The sequence below is a fragment of the Argopecten irradians genome, chromosome 8 (genome assembly GCF_041381155.1).
Source record: "Argopecten irradians isolate NY chromosome 8, Ai_NY, whole genome shotgun sequence".
NCBI classification, from domain to species: domain Eukaryota; kingdom Metazoa; phylum Mollusca; class Bivalvia; order Pectinida; family Pectinidae; genus Argopecten; species Argopecten irradians.
This window is the reverse complement of record NC_091141.1, coordinates 39,835,174-39,857,235: the sequence shown is the minus strand read 5'-3', so window position 1 is coordinate 39,857,235 and position 22,062 is coordinate 39,835,174. Positions and strand designations below refer to the sequence as shown.

Genomic DNA, 22,062 nt, shown 5'->3' with positions numbered 1-22,062 from the left:
TGTGGAACAAAGGACAGTTTCGAATCAAATATTAGTCCAAGAAATTTAGTTTGTTCAACTACTGGAATTTTAATTCCATTGAGTGTGAGGTCAGGATCATTGTGTGGTTTTCGTTTTTGACAGAAGTGCATACAGACAGTTTTTGATCTTGAAAATCTAAAGATATCAATTTATCTTTGCATGAGAGGGCAAAGTCCAGTGCATTACCCGAAGAACACAAATCCTCCTTTCGGGAGTGCATTAGGGCTTTCCCTGACCATGTTCAGATCTACACTGACGGATCAAAAGATGGTGATAATGTTGCGGCAGCATGCTGTACGTCTAATCACTGCTCCTCTATCCGACTTCCAGATGTTGCCTCCATTTTCTCTGCGGAAGCATGTGCTATCGGTCTGGCGCTTGACCACATCGAAGAACACCGCATTGAAAAGGCAATCATCTGTTCAGACTCTCTTTCGGTTCTTCATGCTTTGAAATCAAGAAGCCCTAGAAATACTCTAATCCAAAATCTTTTAATCCGAACATTTCGATTATCTTCTAAAACTCAAATTACTTATCTCTGGATTCCCAGTCATGTGGGTATAAAGGGGAATGAACAGGCTGATAAAGCAGCTAAGACTGCTCTTCGCCTAGCACAAACAGATTTGAAACTACCATACACCGACATCAAACCTTCAATTCAGTCAGCCATCAAACACCATTGGCAACAAAGGTGGTCTACCGAAACAAACAATAAACTGTTTAAAATTCAACCTACACTTAATCCTAAACTGTCCAGTCGGAGAGACCGCAGAGAGGAAGTTGTTCTCTCTCGGCTCCGAACTGGACACACATATTTTACACATTCCTATCTATTGAGAGGGGAGGATCCTCCTACATGCCATGCATGTGATTCTCCTCTCACAGTGGAGCATATTTTATTGCATTGTATTGATTTTAAACACATACGAGATAAATACTACGATGTCTCCGACATGTACACTTTGTTTCATGCCGTGAGACATAATCGTATTTTCAATTATCTCAAAGAGATCGGTATTTTAAGCAAAATATGAACGTTTTCTCATCATACATCGTATCAACTCAACATTTCATCGTTTCATCAACATTGCGCATGAGTTTTCTCATGTGTTTTAGCCAAATTTATTTTATCCCATGCAAAACTCTTTTATCAAATAAACGTTTACAATCTGTGTTTTAGTCCTTACTTGCTTTTTCTTACCCTGAACTTTTATACTGATATTAATGCATGACTTGTAGTTTGGCCCTAAATGACCTTAGTTGTCGATGGGCCGTAAAACTCAATCAAACAAACAAACAAACAAACAAATGCATTACATGCCAGATTAAGAAATAGCTGCAGTACTTTGAATGATAATTTATTCCGTTCAAAAATAGATTAACTGCAATGCCAATGTGTGCATCCCGCTGAGCATGTCCATCACTTATTTTTATTACAAGTAATGATTACGCTTACCAGAGAAAAATGATTTCGAACGTTAAATAACGTCATTTCTTCAGACTTGTAGCTATTACTACATGGAAGTCCAGCTTTATCGCTTGAAGATTCATTACAATATGTCAGAGCAACCTAGCACGTGGCGCCTAATATCAGTAGTTCGACCTTCCTTTTTGAAAACACCGTTTTCCAGCGAAGATACACATATTCTCCCCGTAACAGTGAAACATTACATGAGGAACCTTACTCTTTTCCAGTTAACCGACTGCTCTAAACACCGAGTGGAAATGCTATTTTAACACTGAAACGCATCTAAAACCGAGACGTGCAAAGTTCACCATTTGCATTTTTTAACAATTTCAAACCCGAAAATATGGCAAAATAATGACAAAGATATCGATGCATATGCATATCCACACTACAAGGTAATTTTCAAATATCGAACCTAATTAGCGTTTGAGGGCCCAAATGAAAAACAAGAGGCCCATGGGCCTTAAAGATGCTCCACCGCTGACAAATGGTATTTTTTCACTATAAAAACAGGAGCAGACGATTTAGTCTTTTTCTTCAGTTACAAAAGTTACTTAATTTACACCTTTACCACCATTGAAAAGTCTGAGCTTCTAATTTTACTTAAAGTTAAAAATATGAAAAATACTTAATTGCATCCCGAAAAAATTCTGTGACACTATATCCTATATGGCATGAAGTACTGATTGCGCATGCACCAAAGGCGAAATAAATTATTTCATATTATTTTTTGTGTTAATTAGGCATATATATACACGATTAAACACCAATTATTGTTCAAACGATTGACATCATTTATGCTCTGTCGGCGGTGGAGCATCTCTAATGGTCACCCGAGTTCGAATATGATGATGATTTATGGGGCCCGCGGTTGCCGAGTGGTCAAGATGTCCCGACATATTACCACAAGCCCTCCACATCTGGGTCGCGAGTTTGAATCTCATGTGGAGTAGTTGCCTGGTACTGACAGCTGGTCGGTGGTTTTTCTCCGGCTTTCCTCCACCAACAAACTTTGCACGTCCTTAAATGACCCTGGCTGTTAATAGGACGTTAAAGCAATAAAACATCATCTTGAGTTCGAATATAGAATGAAACAAAGACATACATAGAGAATACATGGTTAGTATCTTACAATACAAGGTTTATTTTGGTGCGAGACTTAGGAAAGCCGAGATGACGAGATGACGAGGCTTTGCCGAGTCATCTCGGCTTTCCGTGTCGAACACCAAAATAAATCTTGTATTGTAAGATACTAATCGTGTATTCTGTTTATCCTGCAACTATTATGGCATTCAAAACGAAAGCAAATTGACAGTTATTTACTTGGTTTCGCTCGAAGCGTGACGCTTCTTTGATGCGGAGGTAAATGTTCATTCACTAAACCAAATGAGAGTGTACTCCTTTTTACTGCCGTGGGAAATAAATAAGCGCATTCACAAACACCATCCGTAAATCCATTCAGTGTAATATATCACTGAAACAATATGAAATACTCAAAAAACAATATATACCCGTTTAAAAGTTACTTTGCAATGCATACCTTTGCCATGAGCCAAGAAAAAAACCACACCGCCATACGAGATTTTGGATACTGTAAAAATGACGTCATTCCGATGAATGTGACATCACGATTTAGCGGGACTGAATGACGTTTCATTCACCGGAAGGTTCAAGTTCTGGGTCAAGTTAGAAAAAGTTCCGTCAGATATGGAACAAATTCATGTGATCGTATTGACGGATAAAGCACAAGTTTATCCGGCAGTAGTTATCGGTCAGTATGTGGGACAGTTGCAGGATAAAAACACTATATACTGGCTATTGAAGTCGGTCAGCGATTTTATAAATTTGTCTTTTTAATCTATGAGCAGTATTAGCATGATGTTAACATGCTATCTCTGGCTAATAATTCTAACCAAGTTTGACTCATTTCATTTGAAAATTGAGCAAAAAATGCTCTTTAATGTGTTTTCCCTATATAAACTATGGTAAACTTTACCCCCACCCCAGGGGAAAACGTGAGACTCCAGGGTTATGTAATTCACAATTTTTGTAAAGAACCTTAAGACCTTTCCATCTATGAAAAGTATTTGATTCTACCATTTTTTGAAGTTTTAGACTAATTTACCCCTTTTGTCCCCTTACTACATCCCCCTGTGTGGTCAGTCATAGAAAATTTGTTAATATGATTCAATGGCCATCTCATACTGATAATGCTGACAATATTTGACTCATTTCCTAATACAATGGCCCTGCAGGTAGGGCGTTAGAATTGTACCTGCTGCCCCTATTGCATGATCGTAAAAGGCGACTAAATTTAGGATCTTATCTTTTCTCTTCTTCCTAACTGACTTTATCTTTCCTAATGCCTCCCTTGGCACCGCCTCACTTTTGGCCTCGAGTTGAGCGTTCGCCCCTGTGAGGAAGGCTCTGGGTTCTGTCCCCTGGCCGAGACACACCAAAGTCTATAAAAGTGGTAGTTTCTGCTCCTGCTTAGCGTTCAGCATACAGGGAGTGGGACGACTGGTTCATCCGTTGTCAGTATAATGTGACCGGGTGGGGTGTGTTGCTTGGTGTCTTCGGCGGCATGCTTCAGTGATATAGCACTATAAAAAGGGCAACAGTTCCACTATACAAGAAGACACAACACGAACATACCGCAGTCTCCCAGTACACTCACCTCGCACGGCATACACGCAACACACCGCATACATGGGAAGCCGTCCTTACATGACCATAGCTGTTAATAGAACGTTAATAAATCAAACAAACAAACAAAATCCTAATACAATGGCTAAATAATGCTCAAAAATGTGTTTTCCCTATAAATTATAGTAATTTAAACTTAACCCTCTCCCCATGGGGGGAAGTAGACCCCAGGGTCATATAATTCACCATTTTTGTAAAGGCATTAATACCTTTCTATCTATGAAGAGTATTTGATTCTACCACATCTGTCAGTAGAGGAGACGATTTTTGAAATTTTAGTCATTTTTACCACACGGCCTTCTGTGGGGATGGGGACCATATAATTCTCAATTTTATTGGCCATATGCCTTAGAAGATTTGTACAAAATTTCATTGGAATTGATTTAGCAGTTTCGGAGAAGAAATCTAAAATGTAAATAGTTTTATCATCGCACGACGGAAGACTATGGACTAAAGGCGATTAGAATAGGTCACTTCGTCTCAGGTGACCTAACAAGCACAGTAATGTTCAAGTAGTTAGATCAGCATATCGGTTTATTTTTACTGACTAAGCTGTCGAGACAATATTCAGTTGTAACGTTTACATGGGCAAGTGGTTTATACATATATGAAAGTCTGGGATAATTCAATCAATGAAGATACCAAATAAGGACTCATTTCATTGCCAAGGATATGAGCAACAGAATAAACAAGATATCCTTGGCGCCGTTATGCATCACTAATCGTTGTAATGCGTCCGTTTATTCGTGATTACATCATTGTAATCAATGCTTTTATATGTGTATCATATGGATGACGAATATATTTCGGTATACACACTATATAACGTGATTTGTGGTATAGTAGTAGAGGTCCACATCATCTTCCAACATGGACAAAGTAAGCCGACTTTACCATGTAACAACTCTTGCTGCGAAGTCTTCAATTTTACAATCGAGGACTCTTGTGCCACAAGTTCATAATCCACAAGAAGAATTTAAGCGTATGTTGCATTTCCAATACAAGGACACTATTCCAAATGGAATCTGGTTTTGCGGTACACTCTTTGGGGGAAGTTTGCCCACTATCTCTCCTTATGGCAAACAGCGCGTGACAATCCCGGTAAAAAGTATAATCAAACAACTTGGCGGCAAAGTAGAGCTGTATCGTGGCGATGATGCAGTTGTCAAAGACAAAACGTATGTTCGGCTCATGCTTGTAAAGAAGGACGACCATTTTGATTGCTTGGAATATATGAAAAGACTTAATCCCTCTGAAAACAAATTGCTGAAATTCATTTCTGATTCTGAGTGTGAAGTTGCGAAACGTCCAATTTGGGTGCAAATCTACATTCCTTACGAAATCAAGATTGAAGATGGCGAATGGGATGAACTAGAGTAGTAAGTTGTATATTTTGTTTCATATAATTAATCAGGAAGTATTTTAATGTTAAACTGATTTTTTCATTATGATTTAATGTTGTTATAGAGATTACGGTTCGTGTACTAGATATATTTTCGCGGCGATTATTTTGGGTTATTTTTATGTATTATTAAAAGCATTTAGAAAAATGTTTGTTTTTGATATACTCTTAATGAATCATTTATGACGTATGTCTTCAAGATTGACGGATCGGTCCCAAAATGGAATTTGTGAAATTTGAAAAGAAAAATGTTTGATTGATTATTTAACGTCCTATTAACAGCCATGGTGTAGTAAGGACGCCTTCCATGTATGCGTGCGTAGAAAAAATTCCTTTGGTACGTTTTGAGAATTAGCGATAACATTACAAAAATTAGATAAACATTCGTTCATACCTACGGGTTTAATACTGGCTGGTCTAGGGCAATACACTCATACCGCCTTAGGCTGTATGCATGGCTGCCCATGTGTAGCTACACAAAATTTCTATTTCCTCGGTAAAATTTAAACATTTTTTATCACAAACTTGACTGCTTTTCCTATAAAAGATGCAAACAACGGAATTTTTGTTGAAACTATCACGTATTTTTTCATATAAGTAAAAACTTGACTTTCAGCCGTGGACTTCTTCGAATTAAATTCAAAATGGCGGAAAATTATAGTTGTAAAATTGCAATAAAACGTCGAGGTATGAAAGAAAAATAATGTTTCATATGTGGATATGAAGGAAAGGGATATTCTACCATCGGGATCACAAAATGTTGCAAAACCCTCGGCAAGCATCGGGTTTTACTACATTCTGTGACCCTCGGGTAGAATATCCCTAACCTTCATATCAACATATGAAAGAGTTTATATTATTGAGGTTAGATTTATCCTTGGTTGAAACATGAAAAAATTAACTGAAGTCTTTTTCGGAAGTAAGATGTTTTCAAGGCATTTAACTTTGTTACCAAGTATGAATAAAAATCAGTTTACATTTGTTACAGTTATTATATGGAAATGGCAGAAGATGATTTTTTTAGAAGGGGGGGGGGAGGCTGTCCGCTGAAAGTGACTATTAAACTTGGCTGAGCTCTTAAGGCATTTAACTCTGTTACAAAGTTTTAACAATATTTTTATTTACATGTGTTAGTTATTACACAGAAACTGCAGAAAAATGACATTTGTAGTAAATTAAAGGGCCATAACTCTGATAAATAACATCGGCTGAAAGAGATGATCGAACCTGGCCTGGTACTTAAGGCTTCAACCTTGTTACCAAGTTTGAAGAAAATATTTAGTAGTTAGTGTACGGAAATGGCAGAAAATGACGTTTTTAGTAATTCACATGACCATAACTCCGCTAAATAAGGTCCGTTGAAAGTCGCGATCGAACTTGGCCGAGCCCTTAAGGCATTTAATCATGTCAACAAGTTTGCAGAAAATCAGATTACATTTGTTAGTTATTGCACGGAAAGGAAGTGTTACAGACAGACGGACTAACCCAAATTAATATTTCCTGTTTCGGAGAAAGTGGGGGATAAAAGGCAATGCTAAGAGTCACTCAGTGTATTGAAATTAAACTTAACCATATCAAAGTTATATTGAAAACTCTGAAATACTTTGATATACATTTAATTTATTTATTAATGTATATCGTTTTGTATTATGGGGTTGAAAAAAAAATATCAGAAAGAGATTCATAAATCTGCTAATACTTCCGAGGTATTTTCTTAAAGATGCTACACCGCGGATGAATGGTGTTTTTTTCTCTATCAAAAACAGGAGCAGAGGAATTAATATCTGTCTTCTGTTATCAAACATACTTAACTTCCAATCTGAATAAAATACAGATCCTTATCATCACTACGTTGGATAAGAGGATCTGAGAACAGCCCATTAGGGGTCACGTCTAGGTACAATGTACCTTTGGAAATTGCCAATCAAATTGTTGCCTGCAAAATCTTGAAGATTAATTTCAGATTGTAGGTAGTTATCTCACCCAAAGAGCACAACATGATTACTTGGACGAAATGACGTTTTCAATTGATGTAGCAAGGTGTAGAATCTGCATTTGATCTGACCGTATTGGATATGGTCAGATCCTCTATTTAACGGAGTGGTTATAAGGAACTGTATTTTAATCAGATTGATTTTACTTAAAGATAAAATCAATATTTAATTGCATACCGAACAAGACCATGGCACAATGAGCTATATGGTATGAAGTATTGACTGCGCATGCACCAAAAGTAAACTGTATTTATATGTATTTTTGTGTTGATTAGACACATTTATACACTAACAACAATCAAATATTGAGCATCGTTTATGTTCTGTCGGCGGTTGACCATATTCAACTTAGAATAGCTCCGGTATGTGTAATAATAAACAAAATAAATCAATATGTATGCAAAGCACGAAATGTGAATAAAAATACACGGAAATACATCTTGAATAAAACCCATTTGAAATATGACACAATTATTTTGACCACAACTAATGAACTTATGTCCCTAATATATCTTAGGTAGCTTATTTTTATCACACGTTGTAATATTTAACTTATCTGTTCAACATACCTAGTTTTCCCGTCAATTAAGCAATACAAATAATGATAATCTTTTCATTAATTCTTGCAGGTTCTGTGATACCGGAAAGATCGCATCATCTATATTCCAAAAGGGACAAGAAGATACGGATGACATTTTATTGAGCCAAAAGAATTATTTTTAAATCTATATTTTTATTTGGCAAACATTATAATTTGTATTTCAATTTTGATTAATTATCATAATGTGGTAAGTTAATGCTAAGTATCAAAACAGCCCAATTGAACACCTCCTGTTACACTCAATAATTCTACAAATGAAATTCTTTTTATAATCCAAATTGTGGTTATTCTGCTTTGTTATTTTACAAAACAAATACTAATTTTGGTTTAGTATGAAAGCAGATTTCCTTAAAAAATTAATACATGGAAATTTGAATCTGAAAAAGTATTTACTTACTCAATTGATTAACGTCCTATGAAATTTTTTTTTTTAATAAAGTACATTTATAATATTTCTGAATTTGATTAAGGATTGTATAGAAAGATTGCTTTTTGAAGGGGACAGGATATTTTCGTAAAATTTTCAGCATTACTTTTTGTTGTAGACTAGATATGGCTACGGTTTATAAATGGTATTTTATCGTCGTTCTCCACTGTTTATTATGCATGGTGGTGGCATACATGATATGTCAGTTTTCTGTGCCATGTGGCAGGACTTCGCTAACATTTAGTGGAACAAAATGTAATCGATACGTGAAATTAACAAAATGGGTTCATAATTGATCAACATAATTTCGTATATATCTGATAATCTTTTGATCAGCAAACCTGTTTGACAAATAAAACATATACATGTATTGTATTTAATTCTCAGTGAGCTTTATTTCTGAATCATTGCATTTTATGGTATTTTACTTGATTTTTTGTACTGGACATCCATGACAATGGGGTAGTTAATGACACCCAATTTGAGTCTTGTCTTGTATCGACAGTGGTTGACGCTCTCTTGTCTTGTGTGGGCAGTGGTTGACGCATTCTTGCCTTGTATATTAGTTACATGGGTAGTTATTGACGCCCTCCTGTTCACGTGGGTAGATTTTGACGCCATCTTGTTTTATATGGGCAATGATTGACGCCCCCTTGTTTACACGGGTAGTTATTGACGCCCTCTTGTTTTATATGGGCAATGAATGACGCCCTCTTGTTTACATGGGTAGTTATTAACGCCCTAGAAAATAAACAACGTGGCCTTTACCTCCACGTTGTGTTTTGTTCATTTAATAATTACTATACAGAATAAACGTACAACACTACTCAAACGCATATTGCAATTTCAAGATAATTTTTTTTTCAAGTATATACATGTAGAACGAATAAGCAGAATTACTAAAAATATATATAATATACATTTTCTTAAAGGTGCTCAACCTCCGACAGAACATACGCAATTCTCATCATTTGAACAATAACTGATGTTTAATTGTGTATATATGTGTCTAATTAACACAAAACTATTTTGAAATAATTTATTTTGCTTTGGAAGCAAAATGCACAATCATAACCTAATTCCATGTAGGGCATTTTGCCATGGATTATATTCGGAATTCAATTGATTATTTTTTTGTATTTTGATCATGAATTAAAATAAGAACTTCAAACTTTTCAATGGTGGTACTGGGGGTTAAGTAAGTAACTTTTGTAACTGATGAAAAATACTAGTTTGTCTTCTCCTGTTTTTGATAGAGAAAAAATGCCATTCGTCAGCGGTGGAGCATCTTTAAGATAACAAGAAGTATCTTAATTTCAATTAAGACTTTCTTTGTAGTTTTGTTATTACAGAACTCATTTTATTTTGACATAAAATTACATTTTGCTATATTGATTTGAAAACGATTTGCTTTCTCATATAAACCTATACAAATAGACTAACAGTATCAAATATGATCATAATATAATAAAACAAGTATATATTCTGCCCTTGTTATTTTTTAAACTTGTGAGAAAAAACATACATTGAGTATTTGTTGTGATGCAACATAATAGTGCCAGGAAAAAATGGTTTTATAAAACATGAAAAATCGTTAAAACGATATGAATACGTAGACTACCACAAATATACATGGAAAACAAAACAAACGCACCTGCATGGATCGGCATGAAATTATTTTGATAATTTGTCGATAAGGTAAGTTAACCGTAGGGATTACGTATGTCACTGTTATAGTTGATTTAGTTTAACAAAATAATCACTTTAACTGCAAAGCTGAAATGATGTTAACTATTACCTTATCTGTATCTGTTATCAACGTATTTTTAAAATAATAATTACCGATGTTAATTAATCAAACAAACAAACAAATATAGACTTCTAGTCTCCTTTGTATACATTATAATTGCACTTGCTGTCCATATTGCATGATCGTAAAAATGCTACTTAACTAAGGATATTGTCTTTTCTATTCTTCCTTACTGACTGTCGTCTCCCTAATGTATCATTTGACGCAACCTCACTTTTGGCCTTCGTTTGAGCGTTTGCCCCAGTGTGGAAGGCTCTGGGTTCTGTCCTCTTGCCCCGACACCATAATCTATAAAAATGGTAATGTGATTTCTGCTCGTGTTTAGCGTTCTGCATAAAGTTAGTGGGACGAATGGTTAGCCCATTGTCAGTATGTGACCGGTGGGTTGACCTAGTACTTTGTCTCTGGCAGCATGCACCAGTAGAATAGCACTGTAAAAGGACAAGAGTTCCATTAACGCCCGTAGTCAGTATAATGTGACCGGGTGGAGTGTGTTGCTTGGTGTCTTCGGCAACATGCTTTAGTGATATAGCACTATAAAAAGGGCAACAGTTCCACTATACAAGAAGACACAACATGAATATACTTATATATTATAACATGCACCTCGCACAACATACACGCAACACACTGCATAAATGGGAGGCCGTCCTTACATGACCATAGCTGTTAATGGGACGTTAATTAATCAAACAAACAAACAAATCCATTAACGCAAGCAGACACAACACGAATATACCGCAATCTCCTAAATCATCCACACAATGCACCCAAGGGAGACGGTCCGTAAATGATAATGGCTGTTATATGATGTTTACCATGTGTGGCTACCTAATACACCAAACTAAAGTGTAAAAGGGCAATATAATGAGTTTCATTATGTTGGGGTATATAATACAACCATATGCTCACTTATGCCGATCGAATATGATATATATGTTATTGTTTTTAGAGTGATAAATATTTACATACATTATTGATGTGTCAAGAAATGAAAATGAGATATTTTACAAAATACATCATTAATGTGAACATAACAAATGGTCTGGCAGACAGGGGAATGATTACTCTGCCACAACTAAAACGTTAATCTCTATACATAGCATCGGCCCTTCCCTGTAACATGGTGCCCGATGTAATATTATGTAAAAACAACTTAAGACTCAATGCTACATGCCAATTAAATATAGTACATGACCATTAATATATATATATATACCATGTGATACAAATTAAATAAGATAAATAAAGCGTAATGCCACTACGGTGCCAATGGCATAGTAAGTCACGAATAAAGTGACAAAATGACAATATTAAAGATGCTCCACCGCCGACAGACCATAAATGATATTCATCAATTTAACAATAATTGATGTCTTATTGTGTATATATATGTCTAATTAACAGAAAAAAATAAAAATAAATAATTTATTTTCCTTTGATGCATGTGCAATCAGTACATCATTCCATATAGGATAAAGTGCCCAGGAATTTTTTCGGGATGCAATTAATTATTTTTCATATTTTTAACTTGAAGTAAAATAAGAAGCTCAAACTTATCAAAGGTGGTAATGGTGTAAAGTAAGTAACTTTTGTAACTGAAGAAAAATGCTAAATCGTCTGATCCTGTCTTTGATAGTGAAAAAAATAACATTTGTCAGCGGTGGAGCATCTTTAATAAACAAAAAGTAATAAAAGGTTTTGTTAACAATATGTTTGGTAAGGAACTTATCACTGTGTGATAGCGTACCTCACATCCCGGGAATCAAATAGAACATCGGCTCCATTTGAATGCAATGGGACTAAAATATTAAAGTTGAAAAACGATAAATTAAAAACAAATGTTTGTGGAGATATGTCTGTCATTCCGGAAAAGAAGGTAAAACAGACCATGACGATGTCTACAGTTTGACACATGTACATCTCCAACTCAGTCCACTGTCATCACTGTTTACTATGTAGTAACATTGATGATAGCGTCTATAAATCAATGTCCGTTGTAGAAACTGTTGTTGATGAGCCCCAATACCTTGTCATGGAAGTTTGACCTCCCCGTGAATCTCCTTCATGACCTTGTCATTGAAGTTTGACTTTCCTAAGGAGCTCCTTGACGACCTTACCCAGATCGTACATATCCTTTAACTGGTCAGAGTCAGGATGGACGTGGTGGTCCATTGGGAAAACTGCAGCTTTCACCCGCTGTGAATAAACACAAACACGTAACAAGATAATTGATGTGTTTGTTACATATTATCACTGTTCATTATATGTTTCTATTTATAAAGTAACCATTTATCTAAAAAAAAACCAGTCATTTCTGTGTTGAATTGAGAATATGCAAATGTTCGTTACAATTTGTAAAAAATACAATCACGTCACATTAACATTTAATTTTTACACCATAAATTCTCTCAGAAATGATGACTGTCACATTAAATTATGTATATCACAAGGCTAAAACTAATAATATATATCTTTGATCTTTATCAGACTAAACTTCGATCCAAAATATCAACTTATCAAACGGCAGTATAAACTATCGATTTCTTAAAAATTTCTAATCGGGGAAAGTGTTAAATAATATTACATATACATGAGGATAAAACAGCTGTACTTACGCTATTTTTCACATATATTTCAATAGCATCTGCAGAAATACTTCCATGGACAAGACCTAGTTTATGAAGGAAGGCGAGACTCCGAGACAGATGACGGGTGATGAGGAAAGCATCCGATGTCATTAGCTCTGTCCCTGGGTTATTCATGTAATCCTTAAGGATGGTGTTTCCTTTCTTAAAGCGAAATTTTCTCATAACGTCCATAAACATGTTTGTAATCTCCGTGTCTAGACAGCAAGTAAGAAAATAAAAACATATAATATATGAAATTAATTGTACACGTGGAATCACCGTTTACAATCCATAAATCGTAATATGTATATTAAAAGTTACGTCCACGACATGTCCTTATGTTAAATGGGTTGATTTATATTTCCCGAAAACTGTGTTAATATGGACAGGAATTAAGCTTTAGGCGGAAGAATTATTATTAACATCACACTTATCAATTGTTATTAGCCAGTTACACGACCCCTCAACTTACCCGATTTTGTACTCCTATCACTAGCTGATAAGCTGTGTCGATTCTGTAAAATGAGAAAAATAAAATGCGAGAAATTTGATAATAAATATCTGCTTTAGTGCCATTTAAACATGGATTGAGATATCCTAAAATGAAACGCTGAACAAATTATACTGGCTACTATCTGTTTATATTGGTACTTCTTTAAAAATTCTCCGCGGACAGTGCACTAACAGTATCTATCATTTATTATTTTACAAAATATAATTTTGCTTTAGTGGTCTGATCAGTAAGTACCTCATTTCGTATAGGTGAGAATATGTGAGACGTGTAGCTCTCATACCAAAACCAAAACACGGAATAACTTAAGAAGTAATTGAAATTGTTAAAAGCTTTCGTAGAATGAAAAAAAATATGTTTATCTCAAAACAAGAACTTAATCAAATAATAATCTGTTAACTTAATTTGCATGATGTAAATACATTTTCTATTATTTATTATTTGTAAATTTCTTAACAGAGGAATAAAATAATTGATTTATTGATTAATTAGGGCATAGTGTCAGTACCGGGAATGTTGAATGTGGTAGGTGAGTAAAGTGTATGTTGGGATTTGTCCGCTCTTAATTTGATAACAATTACTCTTGCTCTACAAATTTTTTTCCTGCACTGACATATAATGCCGGTTTATTATCTATTTAAGTGGATACCTTTCTTTGTTTCCTGATGTTCGCGAATGTGTAGAGGAGAGGATTTAGTGCCGAGTTGATTGGCAGCACCAGAACCATTATCCAGGCGTACACCTCCCCGGACAACGTACCTCCAAACCAAGTCCATATACCTACGATAGAAGTCAGATAAACATCAATTAAGACCTCTTTAAAACTAACCTGTGGGTCCTATATACACAAATTAATACCACTCACATAGCCAACGTCGTTACTTAGATGGTCATCAAAGGAATACAGATGTTTAGATAATACAATTAAAACACTGCCAACAACGATATTTTGGCGTCTCTCCCAAACCTTAAGTCAGAATACCATGTGCAGAATGACGTACATAGAGGTTGGTAGTCCTTAAACAAAATCTCATTAATTTTAAACATATGCCTACAATTAAAACCAAACCATTACTATATTCTAGTCATCGTACACAAGACAATATATTAACTTGGACAGTCTCAATTGCCAAAAGAGAGAAACAAACTAAAACAATTGTGACATTGTGACAATACATTTAACATCTGTAAGTTGACAATACGATTATGGATCAATTAAAATAATTATTAGCTACAACACCAGTGTTGATAGGCGTTGTTTAGTCGATAGTTTGTCAGATTAATCCTATGGAGGACACTTCTATATCGGTGCCCTGATCAAATTTGCAACTTTGAATTGATTTTGATGAAGTGCACACAACCGGAACATTCAGAAGTCATATCGCTGGCCAGTGAAAACGCTTTATCTGACTGTTTAATTGAAGAAAATATAAAACATTGAAAATGACCATTTTGACTTACCGAGAACGCCTATGGGAAACCAACAGAAGAAGTCTGTAGCCACTACTGCCGTCAGGGTCCGTGCTACAGCGATATCCCGAGCCTGTTTAGTTGTCGTGTTCCTCAATGAGCTGTTAATTTTGCTCTTTTTGTATATTACAACTTGGCAAATCGCTATCACCAGGAAAATAGCAAGATTGAGGCAGACAAAAACGGCTCTGGAATATTCAGAGCCGGGCGTGGCTGTAGCTGATAACGGAAGTGCAAGACAGACGCCAGACGTACTGTAAAATGTCCCTTTGAAGTAGTCCCTGAAGGTTACAACTGGGAGGATTGCCAACAAGATGGAAATGACCCAGACAATGGCAGAGGTTATTACAGCAGAGTTCTTAGAAAATCTGCGTAATGAGAATGGAAATACAATGGCCAGAGTTCTGTCAAGTGTTATCAACAAAATGAGGAAAGTTGAAGCTTCGCTTGAAATGGTTGACATAATCCCAATAACTGAGCATAGTAAACTGTGTCTCCAGCTGTTCTCTTCCCAGACATAACGCCCTCTGTAGACCACATCAGCAACGCCGATGCTCACCATATATATCCCCATCAGGATGTCGGAGAAACTCAAATTTATTACGAAAATGGAGTAACTCTTTGTTAGGTTTGACCTGTCGTATTTAAATCGATAAACTAATACAAATAGATTCCCAAGTAGTGCCATAATTCCAATAATCCACAGAATAATTCGAAGCAAGGATTCTCGGATAAGATCAGTGCAGGAAGAGATGTTGTCACGTGGTGCAAAACAGTTTGTATCAGTAACCGAGAAAGGTTTGGCACAACAAAGTGTGAACGAGTCAACATACAGAAAGGTCAAACTAGATAAGCCTCTGAACATATGCTCATACAACTGTATTTGATTATTACGCAGATCTAGGGTCGTCACATCAGCTAAATTGTTAAATGTATCCTGCTGCAATGTTTGAATTTGGTTTGAGCTGAGGTTCAAGTAGATTAGACCATCGCATTCGACAAATACATTTGAAGAGAGAGTGTGAAGCTGGGATCCTGTCAGACTAAATTCTTTTAGTAAACGTAATCTTGCAAATGCATTATTTTCGATGGTGACAATGGGATTGTTATTCAAAAAGAGATATTGCAAAACCAAAAGCATCGAAAATGAGTCTGTCTGTATAGTGGCAATGTCGTTATAACTAAGGTCAAGTGTTCGTAAAAATTTCAGATCTGATAATACTGAAGTGTTGCCGTCAAAAAGTGATCTGATTCGACAATGTTGCATGGAAAGAACAAACATCGCCGGAAACGCCAGGGGTAGATGTCCTGTCCAATCGGATAGATTTGCCTGCACACTCAACCCTTTGGTTGTCCTTGGAAGTTCACTAAATACTTTAGTGTTGTTGACCTTGTCATGTACGCAGTGGAAAATTAACCCTTGACAGGAACAGCTGTCTGGACAGGTGACATCACAATTTCGTTCATCATCAGCTTGTGGACAATGGGCGACTCCGTCACAAACCTGATCTAATGGCACACAAGCTTTAGTGGTGTGACATCGAAAATATCCCGGGCAAGTGAAGTTGTCTATTAAATGAATTAGAATTAATTTAGTTTACATATAATTAGTTCGTATTTCTACAATGACCCACAAGCAGTCGCCTTGGTAACTTACAATCGATAACGAGTACACGATTACAATTACTACATGCCTGGCTATAACATAGCGTCCTTATAAATTTACATTTACTGTAATTGTCGAGGCAACTGATAGAAGAAACTTACAGACATAGCGTACTGTAGCAAAGTAGAATCTTCATGCAGATGCGATAAAACTTTAAATTATATTTTATTAGCGCGGATAAAAGCGTGATTCTGTGATTCAATACCGGAAATACCATTTTAAAACATTCATCGTTGCACATTGATTAGTGTTTCAAAGATAGCGCGATAAGCACGTAAATAAGCTACTGCTTAAATAACTACTTTACAGTATTAGTTTGCTTTTCTGGTAAAACCTTGTCAGCCTTCAATCATTATAGCTTGCGAGTACTTGTGAAAACAATAAGTACTTTCATATCTACTCTATATCCATGACGATGACTTCATGTTGAATTCTGTTACCTGATTTACTCTTTACGTCATATATCATGTGGCCACTATGAGAGGAGTTCCACTTTTCTCAGAGTGAACTAATCAAATTAACAAGTAAGTAAATATGTAACACCGATAACAGAACGTTTACACAACTGTACAATTAAGTTTGTCATTGGTTTAAACATCAGCCTCCATATTAAGACATCGTTTGCCAATTTATTTTGTCACGATTGTTATGATTAGTTGCTTGAGTAGTTCAATGTCCATGTTGTGAATCAATTAGAACAAAATGGTAAATGGTTTGTGTAATGTATGTTTCTCATCTGCCTTATTTTACACGTACTCGGAGAAAGATGAATTTTGCCATTTTTAGTACTCCAAACAAAACCCTTGCTTTTGAAGGGTCGTTTCAAATACAGATATGTACAAACATGAGTTTAGCAGATGCTTTGACAATTACAGTAACTATATTTCACGGGGATCTCTAACAATCACGATGGCTAACACCACGATGGCCGATGTGGGTCATTATGTATTTTATATATAATAGGACAGATTTGTATACCCCTGTACAACAGTTTCTATATAAATTCTATTGAAAAAGATGCAATAAATGAACTGTTCCGTCGAGCGGTCCAAACAACTGTTAAAATGTGCTGTTGGACCGAAGTAACGTCACAATGGGGTATAACAAAACAGTTGCCGTCTGGGTTTAAGGGCAACAGATAATTTGTTGGATCCTCGGGCAAGTTTGTCTTCGGGTCCAACAAATCATCTGTTGCCCCCAACAACTGTATACTAACAAATCATCGGATCTTGAATTAAATATTATTTTAATCTCGTTAAAACCAGTCTGCTTGTTTGTCTTCCACAAACCTCATTTTGGACATTGAAATAATTTACTTAGAAGGAAATAATAATTTACTAAACAGTCCATTTGCAAATTAATTATAAATTAATATTTAATATATTTAAACTCTACACACACATATATTCATTATAAATATAACTTTATTTGTTTTTCATCGATTACGAAACAAGTTATACAACTTATGCAAATCACTCTCGATGACCCGGATGTAAGCGCGCGAGGGGTCTTAGTGTGGGAGGAAACCGGAGTGCCCGGAGAAAATACCACGTGATCGGGCAGGTGACCCCTAACCTTTTCACGTCCGTGCCGGGGATCGAACCCCGACCGGCTAGGTGAAAGGCGAGCAGCTTAACCACTACACCACCCGACCACCCGACATATTCATTCAGAGAATCAATAGAAAATATACAATTTTGTGCAGATGTTAATGATATGCCGTAGTTAATAAAGTTTATACAAACCACATTGTTGCTCATCTTCGCTATTCGGACAGTGGGAAACATCATCGCACAGAAACCGTGCGGGCACACAATAGGAATTGGGACACTTCATAAAATGTTCTGGACAAGAAAACGTTTCTGAAAGTAGAGAAACATGTAGGGATAGTTTGACAAATTATTTGGTCGAACTGTTAATATTATATAAACAAAATAGACTTTACATACATTATACAGTAAAGCACATATAAATATTTCACGCTTACAACGAATTTATACATGAATTATGTCAAAGTTTATTTAATAGTGTGTTCCCAAGACATACGATATAACAGTGTTTATTGTATTTAAATATATTTATATAACTTTATTTCATATATATATAGGTATTGCTATGTATTTTGAGCAGACACAGCAGTGACCGATTTCCAGAATATTGTTACGTGATATGTTTTGATGCAATGATAACTTAGATCTTGAATATTAAATAGTATATAAATGTCCTGATTGTAAAGCCGCTTAACGGTCTTTGTAATTAATGTCTACGTCAAATTTTCATGAAATGGTATAAATAATGTACGTTTAATTCGACGGTTCTATAATCAGAATTTCAACTAGGTTTGGACAAAAAGTGTTTCAAGTAATAAAAACTGATGTTAAGATGTATACGCCTTTCTGTCCGCCTCTACAATATCATCGACAACATACACCGTCATCGCGTTAGTACCATAAAGTCACAAAAATGAAATGTTAAAATATGAAGTCGGTATATATAATGCACAACTAAAATCACGAAATAAATATATAGAAATCAATAAACACAAAATGACAAAATAACACCTACATATTTATGTTCAAATGCGAAAATGAGAAATCGTTCGCCATTCTGATAATATCAAACATTTATAGGTATTACTATACAGTGAACTACCTTTATAGCCGGATAATTTGTATCGTTAAGCGATTTTAATTTGTTTAGTTTTCGAGAATATTGATGATATTCAATCGCTTTAAAAAGAGGTAAAAACAAAGGGCTTTTAGAATTACGACATCCTCGATGCTCCAGAGGTTACTATTACTGACGTTTTATCCATCCTTGGACTATCTCATATTACAACTAGAGGCAACAGAAGACATTGATAATTTGGTTCTATGATGAACAAACGCATAACGCTACTCTATGGTTGACTGTGTGCCTTTGAAGTTGGGCGTTGCTCTCTCTGTAATCTTCAATGAAGGTCTGTGTATGAATGCGATTGATTATTTTTCTCCTGAACTGTCTCCAGTTTTACTGTGAGATAGTCTAGTTGATATTACGTCAGTAATAGTAACCCTGGAGCTCCGAGAATGGGAAATGGTTGGCTATATCATTACTTGGGACGGATTTTACGTATTAGGAAAAAATGCTTTTTGAATGGCAATACTGTTTCTTCTCGGCTCCAAACTTGATTTAAAAATATGTAATTGTACTTGATTTGTTTGCCGTTAGAACCACTAAATGGATTGACTTGCTGTATTATACACTTTACATGTGATGGCTCAAAGCACCAATACGACGGAAAGTGTTATATAATCTAAGCATACATTGATATCAAATGTTACATTGTATATGTTAGCACAAGCATCATAAATATGACTGAGATAGTATGACAATACCAGGTATCATATAAGGAAACATAATACAAAATGTATATTATTCCAGAAATTATCACGTGTAAAAGAGTGCCGATTGTCGACCCTATATTTACCACAGTTTTGTAGATGTGTCAGGTCCCGACAAGCTGTAGGCTCACCAGCGGTATCAAACTCCATCAAACAGTTTTGATGTGGGTAGTAACTCATTCCGTTCTGACAAAGAAGTTGTGGCTCTAAATATTTTGGATCGACGAAATCTTCATCTATAAATAAACATTATGACCCTTTTTCAATCGTAAATTACCTTCTAAGCACATAATTAAATACATGGTCGAATTGTTCATTTCGATTCCAATCTAATTTGGCTCAGCTGATAATACATATAACTCTTGTATACACTAAAATGCAACTGAAAATTAAGACTAAGATTTATATTAACAATATAACCGGTTTGTTAACGTGGAGATTTGCAATAATCGTAATATATATATGTCATTAATCATTATATCTTTATTTACTAAATAAACAACTATCAACCTTTCTATGTATAACCGCGCGTGTTAAGATGTATTGCTATATCGTATCATGACGGGGATTAAATGTAATATGAATTCCGAAGCTAACTATGCCATCAGGCATATATACCAGTTTATATTGCGATTTAAAATTTGTATAAAATAACTATAAACACAACTTATCTATTTTTATATTTTAAATTTCTCTTGTTTATTCATTCAAGAATCGGCAAGCTATTGAAAAAGAAGCAACAGGTATTCGTTAACAACATGCATAGTAGCAAATGTTATGAATTTAATTTTCAATTGTAACACACACACAAAAAATCATAATTCTTAAATTGTTTACAATTTACATGAAATAGTTACTCCTATGTGAATTAAGGTTTGGTATTCTTTAGTAACCTTCTATGCAGGAAGGTGGCGCAATATGTACTACAACAGGATGATCATCGCTCCTCTTGGCTACCCATCGAATTGGAACTCCCTCTCCTGTGACGACAGTGGTCCCCTGATCGCAGTCCGGATGATTGACCACCGAAAATCGACGGACACAACTTTAATGCAAAGATAATGTACAAAATCTCATTAATACTTTTTGTAAAGACGGAGCATTTTTATCTAAAGTTTCATAAGAAGATTTTACATGAGGATCTGTTGAATGGTATTGAAAAGCTGAAAATAACTGACCAAATAAACGCAATACAAATAACCAGAACAGATGTGTAATAACCTGTATTCTTTCATACCTACATTTTTTGCGAACAACAACAGAACACCGTGTTCCATTGCAATATGAAAAAAAAACCCGTCCTTTAAATGCCCTAATAAGCTTGAATGTTACATTTGTGATAGCTATGACCATATTGCGTGACAATGCCCTAATCAGGAATCTCGGTTATGTCATTATTGCAAACGTCCCGGACACATTCAATCTGAGTGTACAGAGCAGGAAACAGACTTTTATGGTGAATAAACTGAGGAAATCAGGAAAGGTAAAGAAACTGAAGCAGATGTCACGCAATGTGATAGCGAAGCGTCTTCGGAAAATACCAATGCCCAGACATTTTCAACAAGTTTTTTGGTTAATTGGCGCATAATACGCAAAACGCCTTCATTTTACGGATAAAAACGTTATCAATGCTTCCATTCCCGGTGTTACTTTAGCCAATATCGACCAAGTACTAGAAAACTCTAAAAAAAACATATGTCGGAAAATACTGTTGTCAAAAACGTTACTATCTGTCTAGGGACAAATGGCATTTCAAAAAATCGAGACGACACTGATCAAGTACGTGTTGACCTAACTGCTGCAATCAGCAAAATAAAAGCCATTCCCCGGGTAACTTACCTCGTAAAGAAAAAGTTGAGAAGATACTTTTCCCGAAGAAGTGATTGAACCATTATATGACGCCCTTTACTCGTCAGGAGTTCATATACACCAAAAGGGCGCCCAGAAATTGACGGTAAAAATTATGATTTCAT

General features: G+C 35.5%; 1 protein-coding gene across 1 annotated transcript in view; it reads right to left on the bottom strand.

The window, feature by feature from the left end:
* Positions 1 to 11,034: 11,034 nt before the first annotated feature.
* LOC138330345 (G-protein coupled receptor GRL101-like) overlaps positions 11,035 to 22,062 on the bottom strand; it is a 34,046-nt gene continuing 23,018 nt past the window's right edge. The window contains exons 7-14 of the mRNA XM_069277909.1: positions 20,983 to 21,134; positions 20,176 to 20,325; positions 18,452 to 18,568; positions 15,032 to 16,609; positions 14,220 to 14,350; positions 13,532 to 13,574; positions 13,048 to 13,274; positions 11,035 to 12,628 (exon numbers count right to left, since the gene is read on the bottom strand). Coding sequence (XP_069134010.1) covers positions 12,506 to 12,628; positions 13,048 to 13,274; positions 13,532 to 13,574; positions 14,220 to 14,350; positions 15,032 to 16,609; positions 18,452 to 18,568; positions 20,176 to 20,325; positions 20,983 to 21,134 — 2,521 coding nt within the window. The 3' untranslated portion in view covers positions 11,035 to 12,505. The remainder of the gene's footprint in view (positions 12,629 to 13,047; positions 13,275 to 13,531; positions 13,575 to 14,219; positions 14,351 to 15,031; positions 16,610 to 18,451; positions 18,569 to 20,175; positions 20,326 to 20,982; positions 21,135 to 22,062) is intronic.